General features: G+C 38.0%; 3 protein-coding genes across 3 annotated transcripts; 1 reads left to right on the forward strand and 2 right to left on the reverse strand.

Annotated features, from left to right (window-relative positions):
• Positions 1-3,907: 3,907 nt before the first annotated feature.
• Positions 3,908-7,547, reverse strand: LOC136249283 (G-protein coupled receptor 157-like). Its single transcript, XM_066041242.1, has 3 exons — positions 6,762-7,547; positions 6,368-6,517; positions 3,908-4,440 (listed from the first exon to the last, which is right to left on the reverse strand). The coding sequence occupies exons 1-3, from the start codon at positions 7,416-7,418 to the stop codon at positions 4,192-4,194; spliced, it is 1,056 nt and encodes a 351-aa protein (XP_065897314.1). The 5' UTR covers positions 7,419-7,547; the 3' UTR covers positions 3,908-4,191.
• LOC136249284 (protein FRG1-like) lies at positions 7,526-15,662 on the forward strand. The gene is made up of 9 exons (XM_066041243.1): positions 7,526-7,659; positions 7,753-7,826; positions 8,513-8,598; positions 8,799-8,835; positions 9,056-9,225; positions 10,184-10,288; positions 14,860-14,948; positions 15,351-15,458; positions 15,507-15,662. The coding sequence occupies exons 1-9, from the start codon at positions 7,598-7,600 to the stop codon at positions 15,541-15,543; spliced, it is 768 nt and encodes a 255-aa protein (XP_065897315.1). The 5' UTR covers positions 7,526-7,597; the 3' UTR covers positions 15,544-15,662.
• LOC136249282 (uncharacterized) lies at positions 15,566-24,489 on the reverse strand. Its single transcript, XM_066041241.1, has 2 exons — positions 24,419-24,489; positions 15,566-19,543 (listed from the first exon to the last, which is right to left on the reverse strand). Exon 2 carries the CDS (start codon positions 19,525-19,527, stop codon positions 15,694-15,696), a length of 3,834 nt encoding a protein of 1,277 aa, XP_065897313.1. The 5' UTR covers positions 19,528-19,543; positions 24,419-24,489; the 3' UTR covers positions 15,566-15,693.
• Between the last annotated feature and the right edge of the window lie 2,021 nt (positions 24,490-26,510).

Here is a 26,510-nt window from a genome sequence, read left to right on the forward strand (position 1 = left end):
TGAACTCTCTACAATGTAACTTCTTCTAGCTGAACTCTCTACAGGATGACTTGTTTCTAGCTGATCTCTCTACAAGGTGACTTGTTTGTAGCTGAACTCTCTACAAGGTGATTTGTTTGTAGCTGAACTCTCTACAAGGTAACTTCTTCTAGCTGATCTTTCTACAGGGTGATTTGTTTGTAGCTGAATTCTCTACAGGGCAATTTGTTTGCAGCTGAACTCTCTACATGGTAGTTTCTTTGTAGCCTAACTTTCTACAGTGTAACTTATTCTAGCTGAACTCTCTACGGGTGGCTTGTTTCTAGTTGATCTCTCTACAGGGTGACTTGTTTCTAGCTGAACTCTCTACAGGGTGATTTGTTTGTAGCTGAACTCTCTACAAGGTAACTTCTTCTAGCTGACCTTTCTACAGGGTGATTTGTTTGTAGCTGAATTCTCTACAGGGCGATTTGTTTGCAGCTGAACTCTCTATATGGTAGTTTCTTTGTAGCTGAACTCTCTACAGGGTGATTGTTTGTAGCTGAACTCTCTACAAGGTAACTGATCTTTCTACAGGGTGATTTGTTTGTAGCTGAATTCTCTACAGGGTGATTTATTTGCAGCTGAACTCTCTACATGGTAGTTTCTTTGTAGCTGAACTCTCTACAACGTAACTTCTTCTAGTTGAACTCTCTACAGGATGACTTGTTTCTAGCTGATCTCTCTACAGGGTGACTTGTTTGTAGCTGAACTTTCTACAGGGTGATTTGTTTGTAGCTGAATTCTCTACAGGGCAATTTGTTTGCAGCTGAACTCTCTACATGGTAGTTTCTTTGTAGCTGAATTCTCTACAATGTAAGTTCTTCTAGCTGAACTCTCTACAGGATGACTTGTTTCTAGTTGATCTCTCTACAGGGTGACTTGTTTGTAGCTGAACTCTCTACAGGGTGATTTGTTTGTAACTGAACTCTCTACAAGGTAACTTCTTCTAGCTGATCTTTCTACAGGGTGATTTGTTTGTAGCTGAATTCTCTACAGGCGATTTGTTTGCAGCTGAACTCTCTACATGGTAGTTTCTTTGTAGCCGAACTCTCTACAGTATAACTTATTCTAGCTGAACTCTCTACGGGTGGCTTGTTTCTAGCTGAACTCTCTACAGGGTGATTTGTTTGTAGCTGAACTCTCTACAAGGTAACTTCTTCTAGCTGATCTTTTTACAGGGTAATTTGTTTGTAGCTGAATTCTCTACAGGGCGATTTGTTTGCAGCTGAACTCTCTACATGGTAGTTTCTTTGTAGCTGAACTCTCTACAATGTAACTTCTTCTAGCTGAACTCTCTACATGGTGACTTGTTTGTAGCTGAACTCTCTACAGGGTGATTTGTTTGTAGCTGAACTCTCTACAAGGTAACTTCTTCTAGCTGATCTACTTTTCTACAGGGTGATTTGTTTGTAGCTGAATTCTCTACAGGGCGATTTGTTTGCAGCTGAACTCTCTATATGGTAGTTTCTTTTAAGCTGAACTCTCTACAGGGTGATTTGTTTGTAGCTGAACTCTCTACAAGGTAACTTCTTCTAGCTGATCTTTCTACAGGGTGATGTGTTTGTAGCTGAATTCTCTACAGGGCGATTTATTTGCAGCTGAACTCTCTACATGGTAGTTTCTTTGTAGCTGAACTCTCTACAATGTAACTTCTTCTAGCTGAACTCTCTACAGGATGACTTGTTTCTAGCTGATCTCTCTACAGGGTGACTTGTTGGTAGCTGAACTTTCTACAGGGTGATTTGTTTGTAGCTGAACTCTCTACAAGGGAACTTCTTCTATCTGATCTTTCTACAGGGTGATTTGTTTGTAGTTGAATTCTCTACAGGTGATTTGTTTGCAGCTGAACTCTTTTACATGGTGGTTTCTTTGTAGCTGAACTCTCTACAAAGTGACTTCTTCTAGCTGATCTATCTACAGGATGACTTGTTTCTAACTGAACTCTCTACAGTGTGATCTGTTAATAGCGGAACTTTCTACTGGGTGATTTGTTTGCAGCTAAACTCTTTGCATGATTGTTTCGTTGTAACTGAACTCTCTACAAGGTGACTTCTTCTAGCTGATCTCTCTACAGGATGACTTGTTTCTAATCGAACTCTCTACAGTTTGATCTGTTCATAGCGGAACTTTTTACTGGGTGATTTGTTTGTAGCTAAACTCTTTGCATGATTGTTTCTTTGTAACTGAACTCTCTACAAGGTAACTTCTTCTAGCTGATCTCTCTACAGGGCAATTTGTTTGTAGCTGAATTCTCTACAGGGTGATTTATTTGAGCTGAACTCTCTACATGATGGCTTATTTGTAGCTGAACTCTCTATTAGGTACCTTCTTCTAGCTGATCTGACTACAGGGTGACTTGTTTGTAGCTGAATTCCCTACAGAATAACTTACAATGTAATATAACTGAGTAAATTATAAATGCAGCTGAATGCTTTATTAGGGTGACTGTTCTATTAGAGTATCTCGATCTCGCATTTGCTGCACCTAGTTGCCTTTCGAATCATAACTCAGTGATTTGTAATCTGATTCTTCTGTACTACTGCAAGGACTTTCTATGATGATTATTCCAGCTACATACCGATTTTCAGCTCGTTGCTCTAAGCGGTTTGCCTGGTAGACACGAAAACTAATAGTTTTTTTATTCATAAAAATCGATCGCGTAATTTTGACACAGGTTGGGTTTTGTGTCATATCTCCGTGGTCTTTATCCCGATTCGTTTCAAACCACAAAAAGGCACTCCTACGATGGTTGCTCCATCTACATATCAATTTTCAACTGATTCCTCCAAGGCGTTTACCCTGTAGGCGTGACAGACCTTCGACCTTATTTTACGCAAATAATCGGTCATAACTCCGTGAATGTTCATCGGATTCCTACCAAAGTTGGTACGGAGATCCGCCTTAATGAGCCCTTTAAGTGTGCCAAATTTCAGCCAAATCCGAGCACGCATTCGTGTTTTATGGCGAATTTTGCGAAGTGTGCGAAATGAAGAAGATGAAGAAGAAAAAAACGAAGAAATTAAAACGAAATTTTGTTCGCTCGTATCTCGGAAATGGCTGGAGCGATTTTCTTCAAATTTGGTATGTAGACTACCTTAACTGGGCGGCACGTCTCCAGCAACTTTGGTTCCAATCGGATAAGGGATCACAGAGCTACATAGGTGTGAAAATTGCGTTTTCTTTCTTCCTGTTAATATACTCACGGTGTGGCGCGCCGGCTTCTTGGGCCGCACGACACACTATCGTGTGTCTTGATTTCTGGGCAAAAATGGCCGTAAAGGTTACCTATGATCAAATCTGCAGGCACTATATCAAAAAATACATGTCATGCATAACATTTATGTGGAAAGTTTCATGCTTTTATGAAAAAGTGCAGGAGCTACGCCATTGTACCATAGGCAGTGTATACAAGTGTTAAAAGCATTATCCAAGACAGTGACCCATTGGTTACATGCATGTACACTGAAACTTCCAACACCTCTGTAATCCAGAATACCTCCATAATTTAAATGACATTGTTTTGTATACCCAAAAGACTTTTCTATGTAATACTACCTCAATAATCTGACATCCTCACTAATCCAACACAATTTTCTTATCCCAACGAGCATCAGATTATAGAGGTTTCACTGTAGACTGGTACCAGACATATACTATCTCTACTAACACTAGCTATAGATCTAGCTAGAGCATTAATCATAATAATCAATATGCATAATTAATTTGCAAGCGTATTATTGTACATGTGGTCATACATAGGCCTAGCCTATTGATATATATATGCACAAGTAAGAATCGATCAAGTGGTCATTTATGTACTAAGATAATCAATCACTTACAATAGATCAGACAGATGAAGTTTCATGCATAGCTATAATAGTAGCTTATATTGACAAGGGAAGTCATAAAGTCATACATGTACTGTACATGTACATGTGGTCTGGGTAAAGTCATGTAATGTGCTGTGTGATGTACTGCAAAAGAAAACCATGAACACCAATAAAATTATTTGCACTGCTAGTATATATTAAAATTATAAAAATTTATGCAGTTGAATTTAAAAATCTTTATATAAGTCAGTTGTTTTTATAGCCCTGTAGGTCAAAATTACAGTAGCAATTAATAAAAAAGTGCTATAGTGCAAATCATAATAATTAATTTACAAAATATTTACACTTTAATTCCAGTCAACAGTGCTATTTTGTCAGCTTCACCAGTAGGTGGTTTCTGAGGAGAAGGAGAAGGTGACTCAGTAAAACTGGACTCCACTAAAGCTCGGTTAGTTGCTGCTGATGGTATAGTACTGTATTTCATGGTCCATCGCTTTGAGCACAAAGAACTGATGTTGGCTCGAAGTTCTTTCTCACGTAAACAATAAAGAATGAAGTTCACGAATCCCTGAATGTTATCACCAACAGTCTAGAAAAAACAACACAGCACATTTAGTAGTTTTATAGCATGGGCAAAAGTAATATACATGCTTTATGTGTCTAATAGTAAATAGAGCATTGATCAACCAGACCCTACATTAACTGAACAGCTATTAAAAAAATTAAAAATGTTAAAAGGAAGTAGGGATTGATATAATCCACAAGCTACAAAAAGTTAAGAAACAAGCTCAAAAATGTTACAGCTGTAATGAGAAACAATCCGCCCAACAAAAAGTAAGGAAACAAGATGAGATGGCTGCTTGCTAAAATGAGACACATTTTATTCTACTTTTGGCTAACATCTTGAAATGAGACTATCAAATTAGCCAAAAGTAGGGATTAAAATGTGTCTCATTTTAGCAAGCAGCCATCTAATCTTGTTTCCTTACTTTTCGTTGGGCGGATTATTTTTCATTACAGTTGTAACATTTAGAGCTCGTTTCCTTACTTTTTGTAGCATGTGGATTATAGCGATCCCTACTTCCTTTTTAAAATTTTTAAATAGTTAGTTTGTTTACTTTTTATGTCCAGATAGCTACATTACACTACTACATAGTGCAAATCATTTTCGTACATGATAAGCACCTCTAAAATAATTATCGTCTTTGTCTTTAGAGCTATCACAGCAACTGTTAAAGGCTTCAACAGGCCTAAATGGTAAGATTTAACAGTGGAACATCACTGGAGAGTTTATCATTAAGAGTGGAACCCCAATTTTAGAAGACTGTATCCACCCCTGAAAGGAATGATTACCTCGCAAATAACTAAGCTGGTAAGACTATAAAATGACTATACAGCATTAATAAATGTTAGAGACGACTCCTTGACTACTAACCTAGTCTTACGGTACACCTTGTTAAAATCACATGTTCAGGCAGTGATGCATGCCGCATATTGTACTTTGAGTGGGAGGATCAAGGTGTACTGTATTTTTGACACAGTACCAATTATCAACATAACTATATCTGCCCATATAGTACCAGTCATGTGGGTAATGGGGCAGATACAGTACAGTCATGCAAAAATAATTACAGTTATGAAAGGAATATTACCAAATCAATACCACTCAGACAGCAGTATAATAATATTCAGTTATGGAACATGTGTGATGTGTTCCTCTATCATGTGTATGCATACTTGTACATTTAATAATCAATTCCTTTTTATTCTCGGTACAATTAGTACATCATTAAGTTTCAATTACATTCAATATCACCAGATCAGTATTATGCTACACGTTGGATGACTATCAAAGTACAAACCATTTTAAGAAAAATTTGCATATGTCAAAGTGTAACATTGCATGCATTACTCTAATAGAGCAGTCAGAATAAAAACATAGAATAACCCATACAGTGTTTAATGCTCAATAGTGAGACCACATATCTTGCCATTCCTTTAGTAGCACTCCCCTATTTTGGTGACATAGTATTATATATTTTGTGCGATGTACAATTATACAAATATTATGAAATTAGTTTGCTCAATGGAAGTATAGGTGACACCAAGGTGTGTCAAGAAGCTATGAGAAGCCAAGTACTGTATTAGTCTTGAGACACCCCTCAAGTGCTGTATTTTTTGTACACACAAGCTAGATGGTCCTTTAAGCGATGCATTGTATTTCCTGATCATCTTGTTCAGAGCATTCATCCCGATCAATTTTTGGTAATTAGAATATTAATTGGTGTTCATACTGTACAATCTTTTTCTAGTTGTAGAACAAACTGATAAGTTTCGCTAGTTTTAGTGATCAACAATACCATACATGATCTATCACGCACTACACATGTGCACATGCACACATGCCTCACACATACACCACACACATGCACGCATGTAACACATACACACCACAAACACTCCACCGCACATATGCACACACACGCACACACAAACACACACTACATATCACTTACAGCTAACACTTTGATGGTGAAAGGTATTTCAGAGTGAAATATCTCCATCAAATCCATTATAATTCTCCACACTCTTAGTAGGGGAAATGCAAGAGGTATATACAAAAATCGATAATCTTCATGTTCCGCAGGTGTGATATTGGTGAATGCCTAGTAAAAAGCAAAAACAGTTTTTATACATGAGTAATACATCTGACACTTTTAAACATTATAATGGAAGAAATAACCGGTTTTTTTTTTTTTTTGAAGTTGGCATAGCAAATCATAAAAGGTTCTCAATTATATGGGTGACAGTGTATTATTCACTGTGTACTGTTCACATTTTGTATGTATCAGGTGATGTTCGATGCTAAAAAAGCTCAAACATGCCCAGCATATATTATAGTCACCTCACCTTTTTAAACAGCTGATATCTCACTCCAAGATACAGTAGTATGATGGCAATACATGACAATATGAGCCAACAATCACCACCTAAAAGTAGTCCTAATCCATCCCTGGAGCTTCTTCTCACATTCTGCAGTCTGATAGTACAATAAGGTATGGAGACACCAGATCTGTAACCAAACCAGTGATCAAACAGTAGCCAACTGGTTAGCATCAAAGTGACGATCCATGAGGAAGCAAAATAGCCATAAATAGCTGCACGGCCATTGTAAATCTTGTGCCAGGATAATGCTAGATAATAGTGTAACATAAATAAAAAGCACCAGAAGGCAGATAAGTTAAGTCCAGTGATACTAACTGATGCCTGTGCTACACAGAATGTACAGTACTCAGACTGGGGTCCAGGGTAATGCTTGTAGTTAAACCAAAGACCAATCCAGTTCCATGAAGCTGACAGGAAATTTGCTAATGATAAATGTACGAGTATTAGCCTACTGGACGAGTTGCCTTCACTGACTAGAAGGTGTACCAGTACGATCAGTGCTGATCCCAATAATGATAAGAGTGTTGCTACTATCGCGACAATCCTGATTGTATCATCTGAGGACGAATCACCAAATGTCGAACTGTTTTCGCATTGAAACGCCTTCACCACTTCGTACATCGCCTTCTCAACCAACCACCTGTCCTCGATCTGTCGATGTAACCATAGATATTATAGTAACCTCTGCATTAGTCAGGTTTCTATTCTGTATCACATGACCACGAGTGAACCACACCCTCACATGACTTGTTTTGGTGCGCATTAGTTAGAGAAAAATTTGGCGCGCACTATTAAGAATAATGTCTTATAAGCACGTCAAAGGAGGAAAGCTCAAGTTGAAAGGAGAAGCAGATGTAAAGAAGTTAGTTTTCTATATCTTGTACTTGTTGAGGGTATTGTTACTGGTACATGGAAATATACTAAATGTGTTATAGGGGTTTGTACTTTGATATAGGAAGAAATCAAGGAAGAGAAAGAGTACGGAAGCACAGCCAGTATATGGTGTGGATTCTACTGATGTTAGACATGGTGCGTTGATGATGTGATGTTGGCAAGTGCGTGCATGCGCGCGCATGTGTGTGTACATACATGCATGTACACACCCACATGCACATGTGTGGGGAAGGCGTAGTCTGCAGCAGCATGTTTACACTGCTATAAATGCATCCTTTGCTTCTGAAATAAAAGGTATACTTGTTCAAGACATTGGCACTGTTTGAATTAGCCATCCCTTTTTATTTCACAGAATTGCAAACGATGGGTATATAATGTGTCAACAAATAAACTATCATACTTGTGGCTCCTTCTAATGTGTTACTTCCTAATAACAATCATGACTAGGTAACTGTTATTTGAGATGGATAGTGATGTCTTGTTAATGTGTTTACTCTGAAATTATTAACTTTGCCTTAATTGATTTGACTATTGGTTTTGCAATAGTGTACTGACTGTAAGCCATGAACTCCTCCACTCAGTAAAGTTATATCAGCATGTCAGATCATACTTGTAGCACAGAGTGAGTAGTTCTTTAGTTCTATGACACATGCTTTTAAGCACAATGTCCGATAAGGTTTCTTCTTGGAACTGTAGGAACTAAAGTTAGGAGGTATCATCGCAGCATCCCATTGAGTTACAGTGTAGCATTCCTGGCTGGTTATTTGGTGTTTAGGACGTTTACTACTGTTGTACATAAAACTGTATGCATATGCTGCCAGGTTGTTGGTGTAAAGTGAATGCTTATGAGGGCATTCAAGAACACGGAGTACTTGAATTACATTCCGGAGGCTACATGCAAGCAGAGGTGCGTACACTTGTGTTTGTTTTTGTATGCACAACACACTGTGACACAAGCAAAGTCACAAGCAATATGCATGGAATACAACTACAGTGTTACTCATATTACACAGTGTGTGTATGGTGTGTATATGTTTGATCTGTGCACTCTCAGTATATGTGGCTTAACTATTCACATAGTACGTTAACTGTACTGCTCTCCCATAGGATACTGGTAAATTTACAGTGGCTGAAGTTGACGAAGGTAAGCATTATTTGATTAGTACTGCACATATTGCCACCTGTCAGTGTTAAGTCATGCGCAACCACATGCTAGTAGAGTTATTAATAACACTTGGTTTGACATATATAGTGAGGTAGTTGTTATCTGGGTGTGTAGTTTGCATAGGAAACATGAATATAATATGTGCACTCTATGAAATAGCATCATGTGTCCTTCCACAACTGAACTCTTCTCTGTACAGGTAATGGTCCTGAGCCACCACAGATCTTTACACTTGTCAAAGTATCAGACAGCAAGATAGCCATCAAGTCAGGGTTTGGTAGGTACATCAGTTGCAGTACTAGTGGTGAACTGGTCGGAAGATCTGAGGCCATTGGACCCAGAGAAGTGTGGGAGATAGTGTTTGAAAATGTATGTAATCCCAAGTGTACAATAAAGAAGCAGTATTTGTTTGCTTGTCGTTTGTGAATGATTGATATATCTCCTTATAATTACTCTGAGGGCATAAGTTGCTATATACTAATTTACCATATTAGTGAGACATTAATGGAATTTTACTCTGTATGCAATGTATCACAAACTGGATATATCATTGTGTAAAATGGTTATCATGCTTTTATTGTGATACAAGCAATATATCAGTAACTCTACTATGTGGTATTGTTGAAATTACAGATTTTCCTTCTACTAAGAATATTCATGATATCATTTACGAGCTTTGTGGGATACTTTGATTACTTTTAGATGCTTTTAGATGTTATATTTGTCAATGGAAGAGTCAGTTATTTGAGCTTGTGGAGGCTATTGGATAGGGACTATTATGTGTGTGTGCATTAAAATGATATGGTTTAAATGTTAATGTATTTTAACATTGTGAACTACCTTATAGAACAATCTTTTGGTTTGGACTACCCTGAGGTACAGTATGTAGATTTTCTCCTATGGAACAGAACCTTGACTTGGGACCATAATATTAATTGATCAGACCTCTTTGAAAAACAGGAACTATTTTATCAGGAGTGCATAAGTGCCACAAGGCCCACTACGATTGTTCCTAGTGGATTTATTTCATGAAGATTGGTTCACGATTTTATCGAGAAGCCATAACATACTTACTTTGGTTATTGAAGCCAATAAAAGTATGCCACAAATTATTGGTTTGCTGAATAACAGGAACTCAACCACAGTGTATTTACTAGATAACTCCTTAGCGCTTTTTGGGCTCCTGGTTTTGTGACAACTTTACCAGTGTATGTGCACCCATCAACTCTGATTTATTAAACTTTGTTGTTGTTTTATAAATGCTAGTACAGTATAGAAGTTCAAAAATACATTTGTACATACGTAGCTCACTGTGTATGTCATGTAGGACAAGATGGCATTGTGTGGGTGTAACCATCGGTTTGTGACTGTGTCTAGTGATAAGAAGGTCATGGCCACTAGTGAAACAGCTAAAGAAAATGAAATGGTTAAAGTATGTGTGCGTATACATAATGTGTTTGTTCATATTTATAGTAATGGATAATGTGAACTTCATGATCTAAGTAGTACTACATAGTACAACTGCCAATTTTTGTGTGGATATCATGAACCACTATAGTGAGTTCATAATAGGGATCGCCCATGTTTTTTACAAAAATCCTAATAGAACGCACACCTAAAAACCACCTTGAAAAGCATCCTTCAACTCAAAACAACCCTCTAGTGGTTCTTTGCAATGAGTATAGGTCCACTAGTAAGTATCAAGTGAAAAGGAAACAGTATGTGTATTTCAGACAACACTGAAATTTGCCAGTTTGTTCGTATCATTAAACCAGGCACGCGCCCACAGCCGGGTTTACTGAAATTGTTTTCGTAAAAGTGTGTGTGTGTGTACATCTACCTATGTTTGTCCGTACGCACCCACGTGAGCAAAATCGTTAAACAATGGTAAAAGCAGCTTCTCCGTAAGAAGTAAAAGCGAAATGAAGTCTGTATTAAACTTCTGCACAGGTGAACTTTGCTCTGAAGTGGTTTCTTTTCGGTGGACTGAACTACGGGTGTAGCGACTTTGCTCAGACTACCTTCCCCTTGAGGTTTTCAGGCGTTTAGCAACTGAAAAACAATGGTGCAGGCCTCGTACACTACTAGGAATAGCCTATCGCTTAGAGTTGAAAGGGGGCGTATCCCTTATTTACGTACGCGAACAAAAATGAAGAGCAGCTTTGAGACTTTGTCGAGAGAATTTGTGGGAAAAACCACATTAGTCACACTATAAAACAGTTTAGAAGATACCTCTGTGCGTAATATGTTGGTAAAAGCGGTTTGTTTAAGGTTACGGTATAGTCACAGGCAATCATTCAAAATTTTGAATGCCTGCATACCGACGTCATGACAAGGAAAAGAGACGTGAATACCAACAATGGGTTCATGAAGTAGAGAATGCCTCATTTACTCCCTTAATGTTTACTACTACTGGTGGAATGGGTGATGCTGCTACTCAGTTTTATAAGAGATTGGCCAACCTTTTGAGTGCAAAGCACAGTCTTTCTTATGGAATAGTGATGGGATGGCTGAGATGTAAATTGAGCTTCTCTTTGTTGAGGTCTGCAATTATGTGCATTCGTGGTGCCAGGTCCAGTTTGCGCTGTCCCATTGCTGAGGCACCGATTGCTGTGCAGGTCGCTGAGGCCCATATTTAAGATAATTTGTTTTTGTTTATTATGTACTGTTTTATCTAATGTCAAAAAAAATTTTTTTAATGGGTAAATTTTGAATGCCTATCGATACTTTTGAGAAGCCTATAAAACCAGGGTAGCAGCGTGAAAAGCTTTTAATGAACGTGAAGCCCTTCATATTTAATGTTTTTATGTAGCTACAGCGTAGTTTGAGGCAGATGGAACACCACAATTTGTTCTAGTAACACAAGTAAGCCAGCCCATACATCGCTCAGCTCCAGCTGTCACTACCATGTTTTTCTGCTGCCAAATACAGCAAAAGCTGTAGGCTCTATTGGCATTTCTGGGGTATGGTGATACTGTATATTAAATTTATTAGGTTTTTTTTTTTTTTTGAGATATTTAGAAGCTATACAGCCACAAAGATAATAGTATAAAACACTTAAACAGTGGACAGAGAGGAAAACTCTGCCCAGTCCTGGGATGATGGTATTGTTGCCATTACAGAAGCAGCTCCTGTGGAAGCGTTTTTGGCATGTTTCTTCCCAGTGACTCAGATACAAGCCTTCAAAGAGCTTGTTTCACTCAAAAAAAGTACTAAAAGTTCAATAAAACGTCTATACAACCAGTAGCTTAAAAAATCGCTTCCACAGGACCTAGATATTTTAGTTGTTTAGTCACTTGTGTTGAAATTATAAGGATTCAGTAATCTGTTAGTCTGGTTTTTGGGCATTAAACATCGCTCTATTGTGGACTACACACCCAAGAACAGTCATTGTTCTGTAGTAAAAACAAACAAGCACAATTAGTTGTATTGCTAACATAACACAGTTTTTGATATTATTTATCCCTGCTTTGGTTAAAGTAGTCTCGCGCAGCCAGACCACTATTTCTCCCCACGGCGCTTATCAATTAGAGATTATAAGCGCCTGCTCGAAATAGGGTCTGGTATACTTCCAATAGGCCAGTTGTGATAGCACCTCGATTAGAATTTATAGGTGTTGATAATGCACCCTTAAAATTTAAATAAAAAAAGAACCAGCATGCAATGGCGAATTCTTACGTGTGCTTGTTAACCCCTTTTCGAGCGGCGTAATCGACACCTCACATTCCTGCCGGGTGCTGTGACAACTGGCCTATTGGAAGTGTACCAGACTCTATTTTCGAGCAGACGCTTATAATCTCTAATCGGTGTGCCGTGGGAGAAATAGTGGTCTGGCTGCACGAGACTAGGGTTAAAGCAGGTTTTGTAATTTGTTCCGCCCATGCATTTAAACTATTCTGCCTTAACAAGCGCTTCCTTAGCAGTGCATAGCAATGTAATTGAACGAATTACGAAAATTTCATGAATTACGAAATACGAGAATTGGTTTAAAACAACCCAAAACTACCCTATTGTAAAATAGTAATACATAGTTGGCTAATTCATAGTAGCATATAATGTCTATAGTTAATTCCAGATGAGTTAGCTAGCTGCATGGCGCCTGGTTTTTAGAAGTAGCACAACATCAACTTGTTATTCTTATTATTCATAATATTATTCTTTCACAGGCATAGTGAAGTTTACAAGGAGAATCCTGGGATAAAAAGTAGCAAGGCTTGCTGAATGGATCATTGTGCATGTCCATGAGCTATTTTTGATTTTGTTTTCGGATGGAAACAGCCCAAACTGGGCCGTTTTCTTTTCCCAAAATGCCATTATGCTCGAGAAGCCATACAAGATCGCACTCAAAGTTAGTTTTTTTTGGTGTGTGCTGCTTGTGGCTAATAGAATCTGTCTTTATTAAACTCAGTATAGGCCAGGAAGCTTAATCTGGGCTGATGACTTTGTTGCAAGGTGGTTTTTTCGCTCCGTGATTATTGTACGTGGGCGGGTTATCCAGATTAAATACTCTAATAGAGCAGTCACTTAAATACTGTAATAATGCAGTCAAGTGTATAACTACAAACCTTGCACTGAATTTGACAGCTATTAAAGGCACCAGTAATGTAAATTGTAGCTCATATTAGGAGATTCTCAATCTGTATGCACACTGCAATTTGATCAGTTTCATGTGTGTACTGAAATGTTGACGGCGTTACTATGCAGAATGCAAAATTACACTATTCACAACAGTCTTTATTATCAAAATAAGAAATCTCATAATCCATTACTGGATTAATAAAAAAAGTACACAAACTAGATGAATAAAAAATTGAAAATTTTAAAGTGGGAATAGGGATTGCTGAAAAAAGCCACCAAACAAGAAGGGATCGCTGGGGTGGTAATGTAAACCACAAATCCCTATTTTGACTCACTTCAAAGTGACAGAGCATGTAACTAAAGATTTATGACAGAGAGTCAAAATAGGGATTTGTGGTTTACATTACCACCCCAGCGATCCCTTCTTGTTTGGTGGCTTTTTTCAGCGATCCCTATTCCCATTTTAAAATTTCCATTCATCTAGTTATTATTGGGTGTTTTATTTTCTAGTTGAAAATTCTGATTTTTTGTGTACTTTTTTTGTAATATGACTGGTGAACCCATGCATACCGCATCAAAAGAAAGAAATGGTGTTGCACACCCCAGCTATCAATTATCGTCTAAAAAGTGAAGTATCCATTATGCTTTGTTGTTAGCTATGTTCAACCCATTACACAGCATTACGAATCAAGAACTATTAAAAGCACCTCTACAATCAAAGTGGCCACTATGAAAAATACGAACAATTTCTGTTACAAAGCGAAGCCATGATGCGCTACCGCCAATTTGACACCTCTCACTGTCAGCAAAGATGAACGGGACACAAAGGAGGACACTGATAAATCCATGAAGAATGCATTGTACGTACTGCGGTATGCCAAAAAGCACATGTCCGGCTGACACGACAATGAACAGCGAAAAAAATCAAGCCCATAGCTTTAGCTGTTATCGAGTTGTGAGGCTGGTTTTGGATGACTTTTTCATGGGCCACGCCCTTACTATACTGTACTATCGTACTGTATGATGAAGAAAATGGGTGTTATAGATACTTGGTTAAACACCCTTCGTTCATAAAATCGATGTGGCAACTATTCGAATTTGACCATCACTTGATGCTCGAAAAGTTGAAGCTCTTATTTTCAAAATCGATCGTGGCACCACTCAGGTGCGGTGTTTAACCAAGTAAATATACCTGGCATTAAAATAACTGAAAAGTCCGTAACTCTGAACCTGTGTGCAAAACCACCTGAATAGTGTCTGAAATTTTTATAAAATTTATTCCGAAGTCTATAATCAACTACTCTAATAGAACACCCACTACTCCAATAGAGTAATTATTTTTGGTAACTGAGGTTCCACTGTGTATATGTTGCATTGTAACTTTGTGCACTAGGTAAGTCATCATGTACTGTATGATATTTGTAGATAAGATGTACTCACATGCCATCCAAGAGAAGAAAGTCTGAAGGTGATGAAGCTATTACTGACCTAAAATCATTTGAGCTGAATGCAGTGTAAGTGCTGTGTCCATGCACTATTATGTCTTGTACAAATGTGTATCTTAGGGATAGATCCAGGGTTTGACTATGGAGGGTGCACCATGACTAAAGTAGTAGCCCCCAGGTATTTTAAATGTTTTGGAATTGAAATTTTTGATGTAGAGTATAGTTAGAAATTATGATTCTAAGTGGTTTACATTGATCAATAGCTGCATGTAGGGATCAGTGACTCATAAGTTCAGCACTTCAGCTATAAGCCTAAAGTAAATTGTTATATAAGAATGACCATTAATACCATGGGATGACTGTTCTATTAGAGTATTTGACTGCTCTGACACGTGCACTCCTCTGGATCTGCCACCATATTTTATGTGTAGGATGTCATGTTCTAGCTTATGTTTTTATTTCTTTCAATAGCAAAAAGTTTCAGAGTTTTCAGCAACGTTTAAAAGTATGTAAAGAAGATAGAAGAGTATTAGATAAGGCCAAAGAAGATGGATCATTAAATGAAGCATTATTGGATAGGTAAGGTTCATTAATGACTATACTCTTTTTATATCATTTCACTTTCAGACGTGAGAAAATGAAAGCAGATAGGTACTGCAAGTAAAGCATGCACTAATTTACAAAAATCAATTTTATTAAAAATATATGATATGGATAATAACGTGTACATTTGTGTGATGATTATGTGTATGCAGATAAAACACAACAAGGCATGTCAGCAAACTCTCTTTTTATTTAACGTGTACATACAGCATTACATTGTGTCATCTTCTAACACTAGTGGCTCCCTCATCTCTGAGTATGCGTTAGCGTTTGTTGTAGTAGGTTTGAGTTTCACATCTTCCTGGTTAGTCATGGACAAATGTATGAATATTCCAGAATTGTTAAGTGCTGTGTTTACTTTGGAAAACATTTTTGAGTTCTTTATTTGATCCATCCTGTTACGATTAATTGCCCTGGTGATGTGATGGTAGCAAAGTAGTGCCCCAAATTTCACAAGAGATATACCAACAAGAACTTCGACCATAACAACATTTGCATCACCAAAATATTGACTAACACTAAACAGGACTGCCAAATTTAGCAAGAAGGACAAGTCCCACAGGTTACAATAAAAATTACGGAATGGCCGTAAATATCCTTGGATTATTGCTAGACCAGACAGTGTGATGGCATTAATTAGAAGCACAATTTCTGTGTCAAGTGCAGAGGTACTGAACAATAAAGCACGTATCAGCAGTCGGAAGCCAACCCAAAATCTGAATGGGTTTGCAAAAGGACTCTGATAAGCATCAAGTATTGGTGTTAGTTTTGTAATCCATCTAAACCGCAGTAGTGGCTTGGTAAACAACAGTAGAATTGTAAATGGAATTACAATTAGAGTGAACACCAGCAACGATACAGCAAACAGGATAGAAAACTTGAATCCAAAATATTCGACATTGGCATCAGGTGCCCAAACTCTCTCTGATCTTCCTCCAGGTATGTGAGTTATATCAACACCATAGAATAAGACTACAGAAGAAGTTCTCAACAGTTTAGCATAGGAGAGGAATATTAGTGTAGACAATACTGGGACTCCATTACTTTGCACTAATCTCTGTATTCGAGATGAATGACGGGTCAATACAATAATCACTACTACTATGATAATGAGGTATACTGGAAACACGTATTCCAACCATATTTTAGCATACTCATCCATTCCATCATAAAAACAAGTTTCAATTCCCAAATCAAGGTTTAGAAATGAAATGAAGGTTAGCAAAGGACGATATGTACCATCTTGTGGGAAAAGTGTTGATGAGTTTATACTGATAACATTGGCATAGAAAATTAAGCCATAGATCGTCCCATTTGTGATTGTAAAGTTCAGAACAAAGAAAATCACTACCAAAATTATTCCAATGAGTGCAAACAGTACTAAAAGAGACAACCAAGCATTAGAGCAGATTTTACACTGTGGTGATCCAAACACTGAGCTGTAGCCACTATGACACTGACCACAAAGAATTCCTGATCTCTTGTACCTACACTGTGAATCTGGATCTGTCAAAGGGAAATAAGTTGCACTAGATTTGCAGTAGCCATATGGACAGCTATCTCTTGCAATGATTTCTGTAAGAAAATCACTAGTGTCTGTGGCTAGTAACCAAGAATTAGCTGGTCGTTTGAAAGTCTGTGTAGTTAAGTTACAACTAGCAATCTTGGCTGGGTTTTCTGATGCTGTTAGGAATGGGTGACAAATGCATTCTCCATTTTGAATTATGACAAAACCAAAAGGACAGTCAAAGACCTCCACATGTACAATTGCATCTACAGAAGGATTATCAACTGTTCTAGTATTAGTTCTGATGGTTAAGTCACACACTCCAGCATTAATGGATGTTACAGTGTAGTAAAGAGTTGTGCAATTATTGGACAGTTGATGTACAATTTGTTGTACACCATTGATGGAACAAGGAGTTGTAGAAGTATCAGCTACCGTTGTGTAAATAATTGTTGGCACTGGATCATAATTTATGCCAGTTCCAATTACTGTAATGTTAATGATTTCTCCAGGATATACTGAAGTGCTGTATTCTTTACCATTAACAACACATGCAGTGATAATGTTTTGTGTTGGATTTGTTGGTGAACAAAAACATACTCTAAACGCATCTGAAGATCTTTGTACTTTGTCTATATCAGCGAAGGAAAATATTCTGTTATTCACCACATCTGATGCTGCTTCTTGGTAAGCAGTGTTTGGTGCCCAACTGCAAAAATCTAGTGTTGAGCTAAAAATTGAGTTACCAGCTTCACCCGCACTATTGTTAGCAAAGTAAATGTGGATATTGATAATTTCATCAATAATATCTTGAGAACTTAGATACTGGAAGGAACACAGTCTTGTAAGGCGACTTGGAACACCATACACATCTTCAACATAAACAGCGCCCCCTCTTCTCCTAGCAACATTGTTAATAAATGATACGTTTGTTCCTTCATGTAGTAAAATGTAAGAATTAGAGTAAATCCCTAGTCCTCCCCCAAGAGTTGCAAAGTTGTCACTGAAGTCAACTACACCATTAAAGGTAGCAACACTGTTATACAGAAATATACTGCTTCCTAGGTTACCCTTGAACACAGTAGAGCCAGTAAAGGTTGCTTGTTGAATATTGTGGAGTGCGACGACTGAAGCATATCTGTAATAGTTGACTTGATCAGTATTGTAGACTGAATCTGTAATAACCAGGCTGTTGTTGATGAACATGCAGTCATGTATACTAATATCAAAGATAAAAGCAGATGCTTCCAATTGCACAAGCGTTAAAGCAGAGGATACAAGGCCCAAGTTTCTAGTAAAAAGAATATTTTCAATAACCACTTTAAACGGGTGATCTTCATCAGTTGATAAGAAACTAATTCCACTTGATTCTGTAGATGTATTGTTAATAAACATGCAATCTGATATTATGAATTCATTTTGCTTGTACAAGTTCAATGGTAGTTGTTGAAATGATCTACCTGGTTTAAGATAAAGTGTTGGCATCAGTCGAGTAGCATAGCTTACTGCCACAGTTCCATGTAAAGAGAAACTTTGACTGTTCATAATGTTGTTTTTAAAAGAACAGTTATTTATTGACACATTTGTACTACTCACGCCAGTGTAATATATAAAGTTAAGCCCTGCATGGTAATATGCCTTGTTGTTCTCAACTAAACTGTTTTCTATATTTAGAGTTAATAAATACAAATTTTGGCCAAATATGGTAGAAACACCACCACTCCCTATTAAATCAACAGCATCAACATAACGATTCAGAAGTCTAGATCTGCTAACATTTCTCTGGTATAAGATGCTAGGACTGCAACTTGAGGAAAATGTACTGTCAGTCACTGTAAATGAATTATTACTACCAGATAAGTTACTGGGAGTGTTCTGAAATAATAAAAATATGCCACCTGCCACCTTACTTGGATCAGTTCCAATAATAGTTGAACAAAAGAAATATCCTGAGTCTCGAATAGTTACCAATTCCACTTTTGTGTGTCCAAGCATATTGATACCAATCACTCCAAACCCTGGTGACTCTGATATTAGAAGGTTGTGTAGTGTGGTAGAAAAACAATGCACAAATATCAATGCTGCTTGAGGAACTAGTGGAAATCTGTACCAATAGTTTTCAGCAAACAGTGCATCCATGTATGAGGTATTAATAACGTTACTACAATGGTCAAGTGTTACATCTCTGATAGTGATGTTGGAACAATTGACAAACGATATTGATGTACTGACACTGCATGCAATAGTAACTGAAATTTCTCCATCATAGGTGTCACCAAAAAAGGATACATCTGTTTTGTTCCACAATTCAATGATTTGATCAAGGACATGTACGCCAGGAAGAAACTTTAATACAGTACCAGATGACAACAGATCATCTAACTGAGATACATTGTTAAACAAACTGATACATGGTTCAGGACAAGGTTGAGTACTGCCATTCAATGGTCTCACATATAGTATAGTGTTATCAGCATCCACCAGTGTCGCTACTGCAGTGAACACAAGTAAAGTTAAGAGGCTACTGGCAGTTGACATCCTCCCGGATCAACAGCTGAAGGTAATGAATTGAATGCACAAATTTTAACTACCATGTATAGATAAGTCATGTTTTTGATTATATGCACCAATCTGTGAATACATCAAGGTAACAAAGACCATACAATACTCAGTAATGTTTATGGGTTTGTATGTCCTAATAGCAAATGTGCAGTTTAAAACTGGCTATACTAGCAATCAGTATACCATACTATAAGCTATACTGACACCGATAGCCTGTTTACACTGGAATTCTGGAGAGCTCAAGGTTTTCAGGTCAGATAAGCTATAATTACATGATCCACTCACACAGTTTACCACAAAACATATACATATATATAAAATACTGAACATCATAACACCAGGAGTATCCATTTTTAAAGTCCAACTGACTTTCCATATTAACCAATCTAAATTAGTGCAGCAGCATAGTCCAAAATATCGAACCTATTGTGCATTTTTTGATAAAAGCACCAAATTTGGCACACATGTAGGTTTAACACCTAAAAATCATTTTTGGATATGGAGGCACTCACAAATATACTCATGATGGCCATAGCAACTGTTTGCAAAATGGCTGCTTTGAAAACGCACTATTTCTTGTTGAAACAGTTAAAAAGTTTGCCACAACAGTACACAATAACCAAATAAAGATATAAATAAATAAACAACTACACAATAACCATAGGCAGCTCCAGGATTTTTGGTGACCGGTTTCTGATCAAGAGTATAGCTAAATTTTTGGGCGAAGACCAAAAAAAAGATGTAATCACCTGCTGAGAATAACTGCCCTCCTCTAACTATATAAAATATTACTGATAAAATACATAAAGATCCTTATTTGTAGCTATAAAGCTTTGCTACACTGCTGCTCTGAATACTGTGACTGCTTTATTAGAGTGATTGGCTGCTCTATTAGAGTATCTTGATCTGAACGTGACCGGTTTCCTGGAAACTTCAGAAACCCTCTGGGAGCCACCCCTGATAACAAGTAAACATATGCATAGAGAACACATGGCATCTATTCTAAACAGAGCACTGTCAAAGCACGTGGTATTTTTTTCTAATTGAACAGCTCAGCAGTATTTACGTAGTTTTCTTATTGAAAGTTCTAAAGTTAGCAGTTACAGAAAGGTTTGTGTGTATGCGTATATGCATAAAATATTATATCATTACACCATTGTGTATCAGGTCATTCTTAGTTCCACTGGACCTAGTGTTGCCTATCTTGTCAACACAACCATGTCATCCTCCAAGAAGTTTAAACTATATACGGGAAACACCTTCATCTCAACAGCCAGCTGTTACAAACCAGTAGTTTTGTGTTATATGTCAGGAAGTGACAGCAGAACTTCTCTTTTGAATTCAACAAAAGGAATGAAAGGGATATCAATCACTTGCTGAAAACCTGGTCAAATTTGGAAAGTTACCAAGGACCTTGCCATTAGATAGACTGAATGATGGACAAGGTATTGAAGCAGGTATGATTACAATAAGGCTAAGTGGCATAAGACATGTAGGCTCCATTACAACAACCAAATGTTACATACAGCAGGAAATAGGGAGCATCAAAGCCCAGAAATAGAATGCTCCACACGAGTGTAGTACATTGCAGTCTTTATTTACTAAAGTCTGGTGGGAAATTGTGCTTTTTTCTGTGGTGACGAATGTGGACAAGGTACTGATGGCCTACATGAGGTGACAACTTTTCAAGTATACCAATGTGTACGCAAGTGTGCTAAACTCACTGGAGACAGTTTTCTCTTGGCCAAACTGAGTTTAGGTGATATGGTAGCCTTGGAAGCTAAGTGCTACACCGAGTGTTTATTGGCTCTGTGCAACTGTGCAAGGAAGGTGCAGGCTGCTCAGCAACAAATAAGTAGTAAAGATGAAGTATCAGGAATCATGTTTGCTGAGCTTGTGATGTATATTGAAGAAGTTTGTTTGGAAGCAAGTATTTCACTGGTTTTCAAACTCACTGAAATAGCACAACTCTACATGTCTAGAATACAACAGTTTGGAGTCATGAGTGCCAAAAGAATGCATACATGTACAACCACATTGAAGTACAACCAAATTGAAGCAAAGACTGTTTGCACATTTTCCAGATATGCAAGCTCAGAGTAAGGGGAGAGATGTCATGCTTGTATTTTGATAAAGATATTGGTGCTGCACTTGACAAAGTCTGTTCATCTAGCACGTCTGCACAGATTGTATGCTGACACAAGTTTGACTTCCACATCCTTCACTGGATCATTTTGTCCGGAAAGTTCTGTACCATGCACACTTGCTGCTTTCATTAGTAAGTATGGTGTTGGAAGGCCCAAGTATCAAGGACCAACTTTGTGAATTTTCAAAACCAGCAGCACTTTCCATTGTCCAGATTTTGAAGTATAAAAGTGTTAAACACATGCGTAAACAGGTAGATGCCATCTCATCTCTCCATCACAGTTCTACACAAGAAAAAAACATGGCCATCATCAACTAGTACATACTGTTGATACAGATGTTGTGGTGTTGGCAGTGATGGTAGCCGAAACTCTACCAGCTAAAGATGAAGTTTGGGTAGCATTTGGATCAGGAAAAATTTTCCGATATATGGCAGCCCATCAAATTGAAGCACTCAACTGGGATCAGAGAAGTCGCGTGCTCTTCCACGTTCCATGCACTAACTGTATGTGACACCAGGTCAGTGTTTGTTGGGCGTGGCAAGAAAACCTGTATGGACTATATGGCCCGGAACTTACTAATGCACTGCTGGAGCTAGCACATGTACCAACTGAGATTTCAGAACAAACTATGCATGTCATCAAGAGGTTTGTCATTCTTATCTATGACCGAGCAAGTATCTGCACTGATGTTAACTAGGCTAGGAAGAAGCTCTTTGCAAAGACAACATCTGGAAAGAGAATTCCACCAACACGTGCTACTCTGGAGCAGCACGTCAAGCAATCTGCCTTCCAAGGGGTTCCCCCAGACCCTGTGCTTCCTTCTCCAAGTAGTTGGGATTGAATCAAGACAGATGGTGGCCTATATGAACCACACTAGACCACACTTCAAGACGCACTGACAACCTGTTAGGAGCTGATCTGTTGTAGCTACAAGAAGTTCAATGCACTGCTCTCTGCAAGTGTGAGGGAGAATGTCCAATAAACTGAACAAAAGTTCAATTTTGTATCACACACTCAGAGAGTTTATAGTATTATATTATTCTAGTAATTATAAGTACAATAATCAATCGTACAGCAATAGTCAATTTCAATATTAGCATTATTCATATTAATAAAGATTTAGTATGGTTCTAGCTACTAGAGGGAATGCAGTCATTTTTTTACAGAATTGCTGCAATGAACTTTCATTGGTGGCACTGAAATTTGTTTGAAATCATTTGCGTGGCAGCCATTTTGTAAACTGTTGCTATGACTACCATGAGTACAATTGTGAGTGCCTCCATATCCAAAAATGATTGTTAGGTAATAATCTACATGTGTACCAATTTTGGTGCTTTTATCAAAAAGTGCACAATAGTTTTGGTATGCCGCTGTACTAAATAAGGGAATAGTGTATTACTTTTTAAATTTTATTTTTAAACTATCAGTGTTCAGTGACATTCTGACCCTGTATGTACTGTTGAGATTTTTGCCCATGAAACAACTACTACATTCAAGCTTAAAACCATCGTTGAGAGTTTGAGATGCTTAAAACACAGATACAAAGTACCTCACCAGTCTTGGACGCATATTTGTAACTGAACTGCACAGCATTAGCATGGCAAAAAAATAATTTATACATAGTCTACAAAGCAGAGCGAGATACTTTCATGTGTTTGTACTGCTTAGTATTCAATCGTGCATGGGAAAATTAATTGCTAGCTGAAGGGCCTATGTGATTGCTAGAGGTGTCGTAGCTACCCTGGCCCTCTAGGCGAGCCCATAGGCTCAAGCACTTGATTATGTGAGTAATGAGGATCCTTACTGGCAAGGCTACTCAACACATGCCGAGTGGAGACTGACTACAAGAATAAACTGGAGCTAGTGATTACTTGATCCAATACCTGAGGGTCAAGTGCTTCATCCTTTTATGATTTAGCTACGTAGCCGGTTTAATTTTGTCCAGCGCTTTACCTAGTCTGGGGCGGCAGCGCCAGACTACGCTTTACCATGGAGTGCTGGCACCCCAGCCTATTTTCTGTTTCACCTCATTTAGCTTATAGCAAGTCCTTAATTCCTGTTTACTAGGTTAGGTAACTCACAGCTTGCAGCACACGTTGCTGTCAGACCTTCCGTGCTGGACACTGCCAGTGGAACGACTCTAGTTGGAAAATTGGCCATGTAACTAGCTTACCCTTTAGCTATCTACAATGCGGATCCACCAAACATTAGGCGTTGTCTTCGCAAACAATAGTAGTAGAATCAATAATTCACCTATCAATGTATTGCCCCAGTACCCCCCCCCCCCCTCCGGCATATATGGGGCCATAGTGGGGATTTGACACAGCCGAATGTCAAATGCCCCATAGTAGGGCAAACCTATCGTGTCAAATCCCCACCGTTGGCCCCAGTTGCAATGCGGGATTTGACATAGCGAAGGAAGTTACAACAAAAAAATATTTTGGTGCTTACTGAACGATCGTCAAATGCCCCATAGTGGGGCAGCAGTTTCGTGTCAATTCTCCCCTGTAAAGCCCCACTTACGCCTGAGGGGGGGGGGGGGGGGGGTGGGGCAATACATTGATAGGTGCATAACGTGTGCATGTATTTCCGGCAGGCAAAAGGCCCGAGAAAGAAGGGCGGGGCAAGCGATTGACCGCCACGAGTTCGCGACTGCCAACTCCATCAACAAGTCAAGAGAGTGTGTGCTCAAATACGTTTAATGGTGTGAACCTGCTCACCTTTCCAGATTCCAAGTGTCGCGTGGCCAGATCACTTTTTCTCGACAGGGCGCTTATCGATTACAATTAGCTAATACGCGCCTCGAAATCGATAAGCGTCGTGCTGGCGGATCTTTGATCGTTTAGCGCTGGAATTAATTTTAACGTGTTAGGAAAACACTGCATCTTTTTTGTTATTTTAACCCTTAGTTCCCACCAATATTTTGCCATAGTTTTTTTGAAAGAGCAGCCTTGGCCAAATTTGCAGAGTTTAAACAACTAGCTAAGAATGAAACTGATCAAGTGGCTTCATTCATAGCATGCATTTTTATTGGGTCAGTAACCTCTCAGCCGGCATACTTTACAAATAAAAGTTTTCTTATAAGAATCTATGAGAGCATGTTATATATATTCTTACATTTTTTTGCAACTAGCTATGTCATGACATTGTTGTACAATCATTGTCACTTTTATCTAGAATTGTTCACCATCAAGAGCCAGCCATACAAATGCCACAATATTTTTTGCCACAGACCTCCACCACCAGACAATTCCACCAACTACATTTTATATTACCATCATCACGCACCCAACATTATCAAGAATGCTTTTTTACAGAACTGTTAAAGAATGGAATGAGCTGCCACCATCTAGTTATGATGAACTCCTGGACTAACATTTATAAGTCAATTTATATTATTGGATGTATATCAGCACATTGCTATCTTTCCAATATAATATAATCATAACCATAACCATAGCTACAACAATCTTAAATTCTTTTCTGCTTGTGCTTAAATGGTGTAGAAATCCAGTAAAGTTGTAAATAGCATCACTCTATTATTCCAGTGGAGTAGCTACCCATTTTGCAAGACATCATGAATTTAATTGGATTGTTCAATGACCATCCCATTGATACCACCAGCTGATAAGCTCCACAAGCCTTTGGCACTTATAAGCTCCTGATACCACTAGTGCATAATTATGTAGAGAAGTGCTGCAAACCAAGGGTTAACACGCAGTTTGTATAAGCCTCGATAAGTTGCTATAAGCCATTAACTCTAATAGTTTAGCTTTTACATTGATGAATGCTTCATCTGACTGAACATTAGATGAAAATCTGTGGTGAGTCATTTTCTGAGATGAGCCGAGTCTTGTGTTAGAGGTACTGAATTGAGCATTCTCAGCAATGTTAAAACACGATGATAGACGTTTGTAGGATTTTATGAAGAACTAGATAATGTTGTTTATTTCATGAAAATACATTAACAGTACGGCCACTCCAAATTAATTCTCTATTTCTTGCTCTGGATTCAGGCATATTTGCATGCGGGTGGGTGGTCCATTTCCATTATTCCATATAGATTGGCAGTTTTTCAAGCCATTATTGCCTGGTACAACGCATAAAAGCATGCTTGAGCTTGTACGTTCCTTTTTAAGTTGCAAAATAACACAAACAAGAATTTGCACTGACTTAATAGCACTGCTGACATGTGAGCTGACACTGTTACAAGCTTTTATGAACCTATGTAGCAGTTGTAAACTGGAACTGCAATTTCATCATCTATAATTAAAGCACTTGAGCTCTTGACCATATCTTGCACAGTTAAGGAGTATAATGCACAAGAAGAGAATGTCATAATATCAAGCAATAGAAATACCAGATATCGTTTTCAAGGATAATTGTTTGTAATGATCATGTGATCAATAACTAACTTACTCACATTTAATTAATAATATTATTAATATTGCATGTATATACTCCTTTAGAGTCCTGCAACTTTGAGTGGCCAGAACAATCTTCGCAATGAATTGTGTGTCAGTGCTTTTGCAAAGTGTTCTTATTAACATGGTGAAACCTTTCCTATGAACCATGTGACACCCACGACCCTGTGTAAAATGGTGAAATAACTTAAATAGCTGCATGGATGTCAAATGGAGTTTTCAGATTTGGCAATTATTTAACTTGATTGGTAATCATCCTAACCTACCATAGCACTGGCTAACAGTGAGGATGGTTAGGTCATAACACTGATGCTTTCACACATTTATGGGTAAAACAGTGGATATATATAGAGAGAGAATCCACTAAATGCAAATCTTTCAAATACTG

This window comes from Dysidea avara, chromosome 3, assembly GCF_963678975.1.
Source record: "Dysidea avara chromosome 3, odDysAvar1.4, whole genome shotgun sequence".
Classification (NCBI taxonomy): Eukaryota; Metazoa; Porifera; class Demospongiae; order Dictyoceratida; family Dysideidae; genus Dysidea; species Dysidea avara.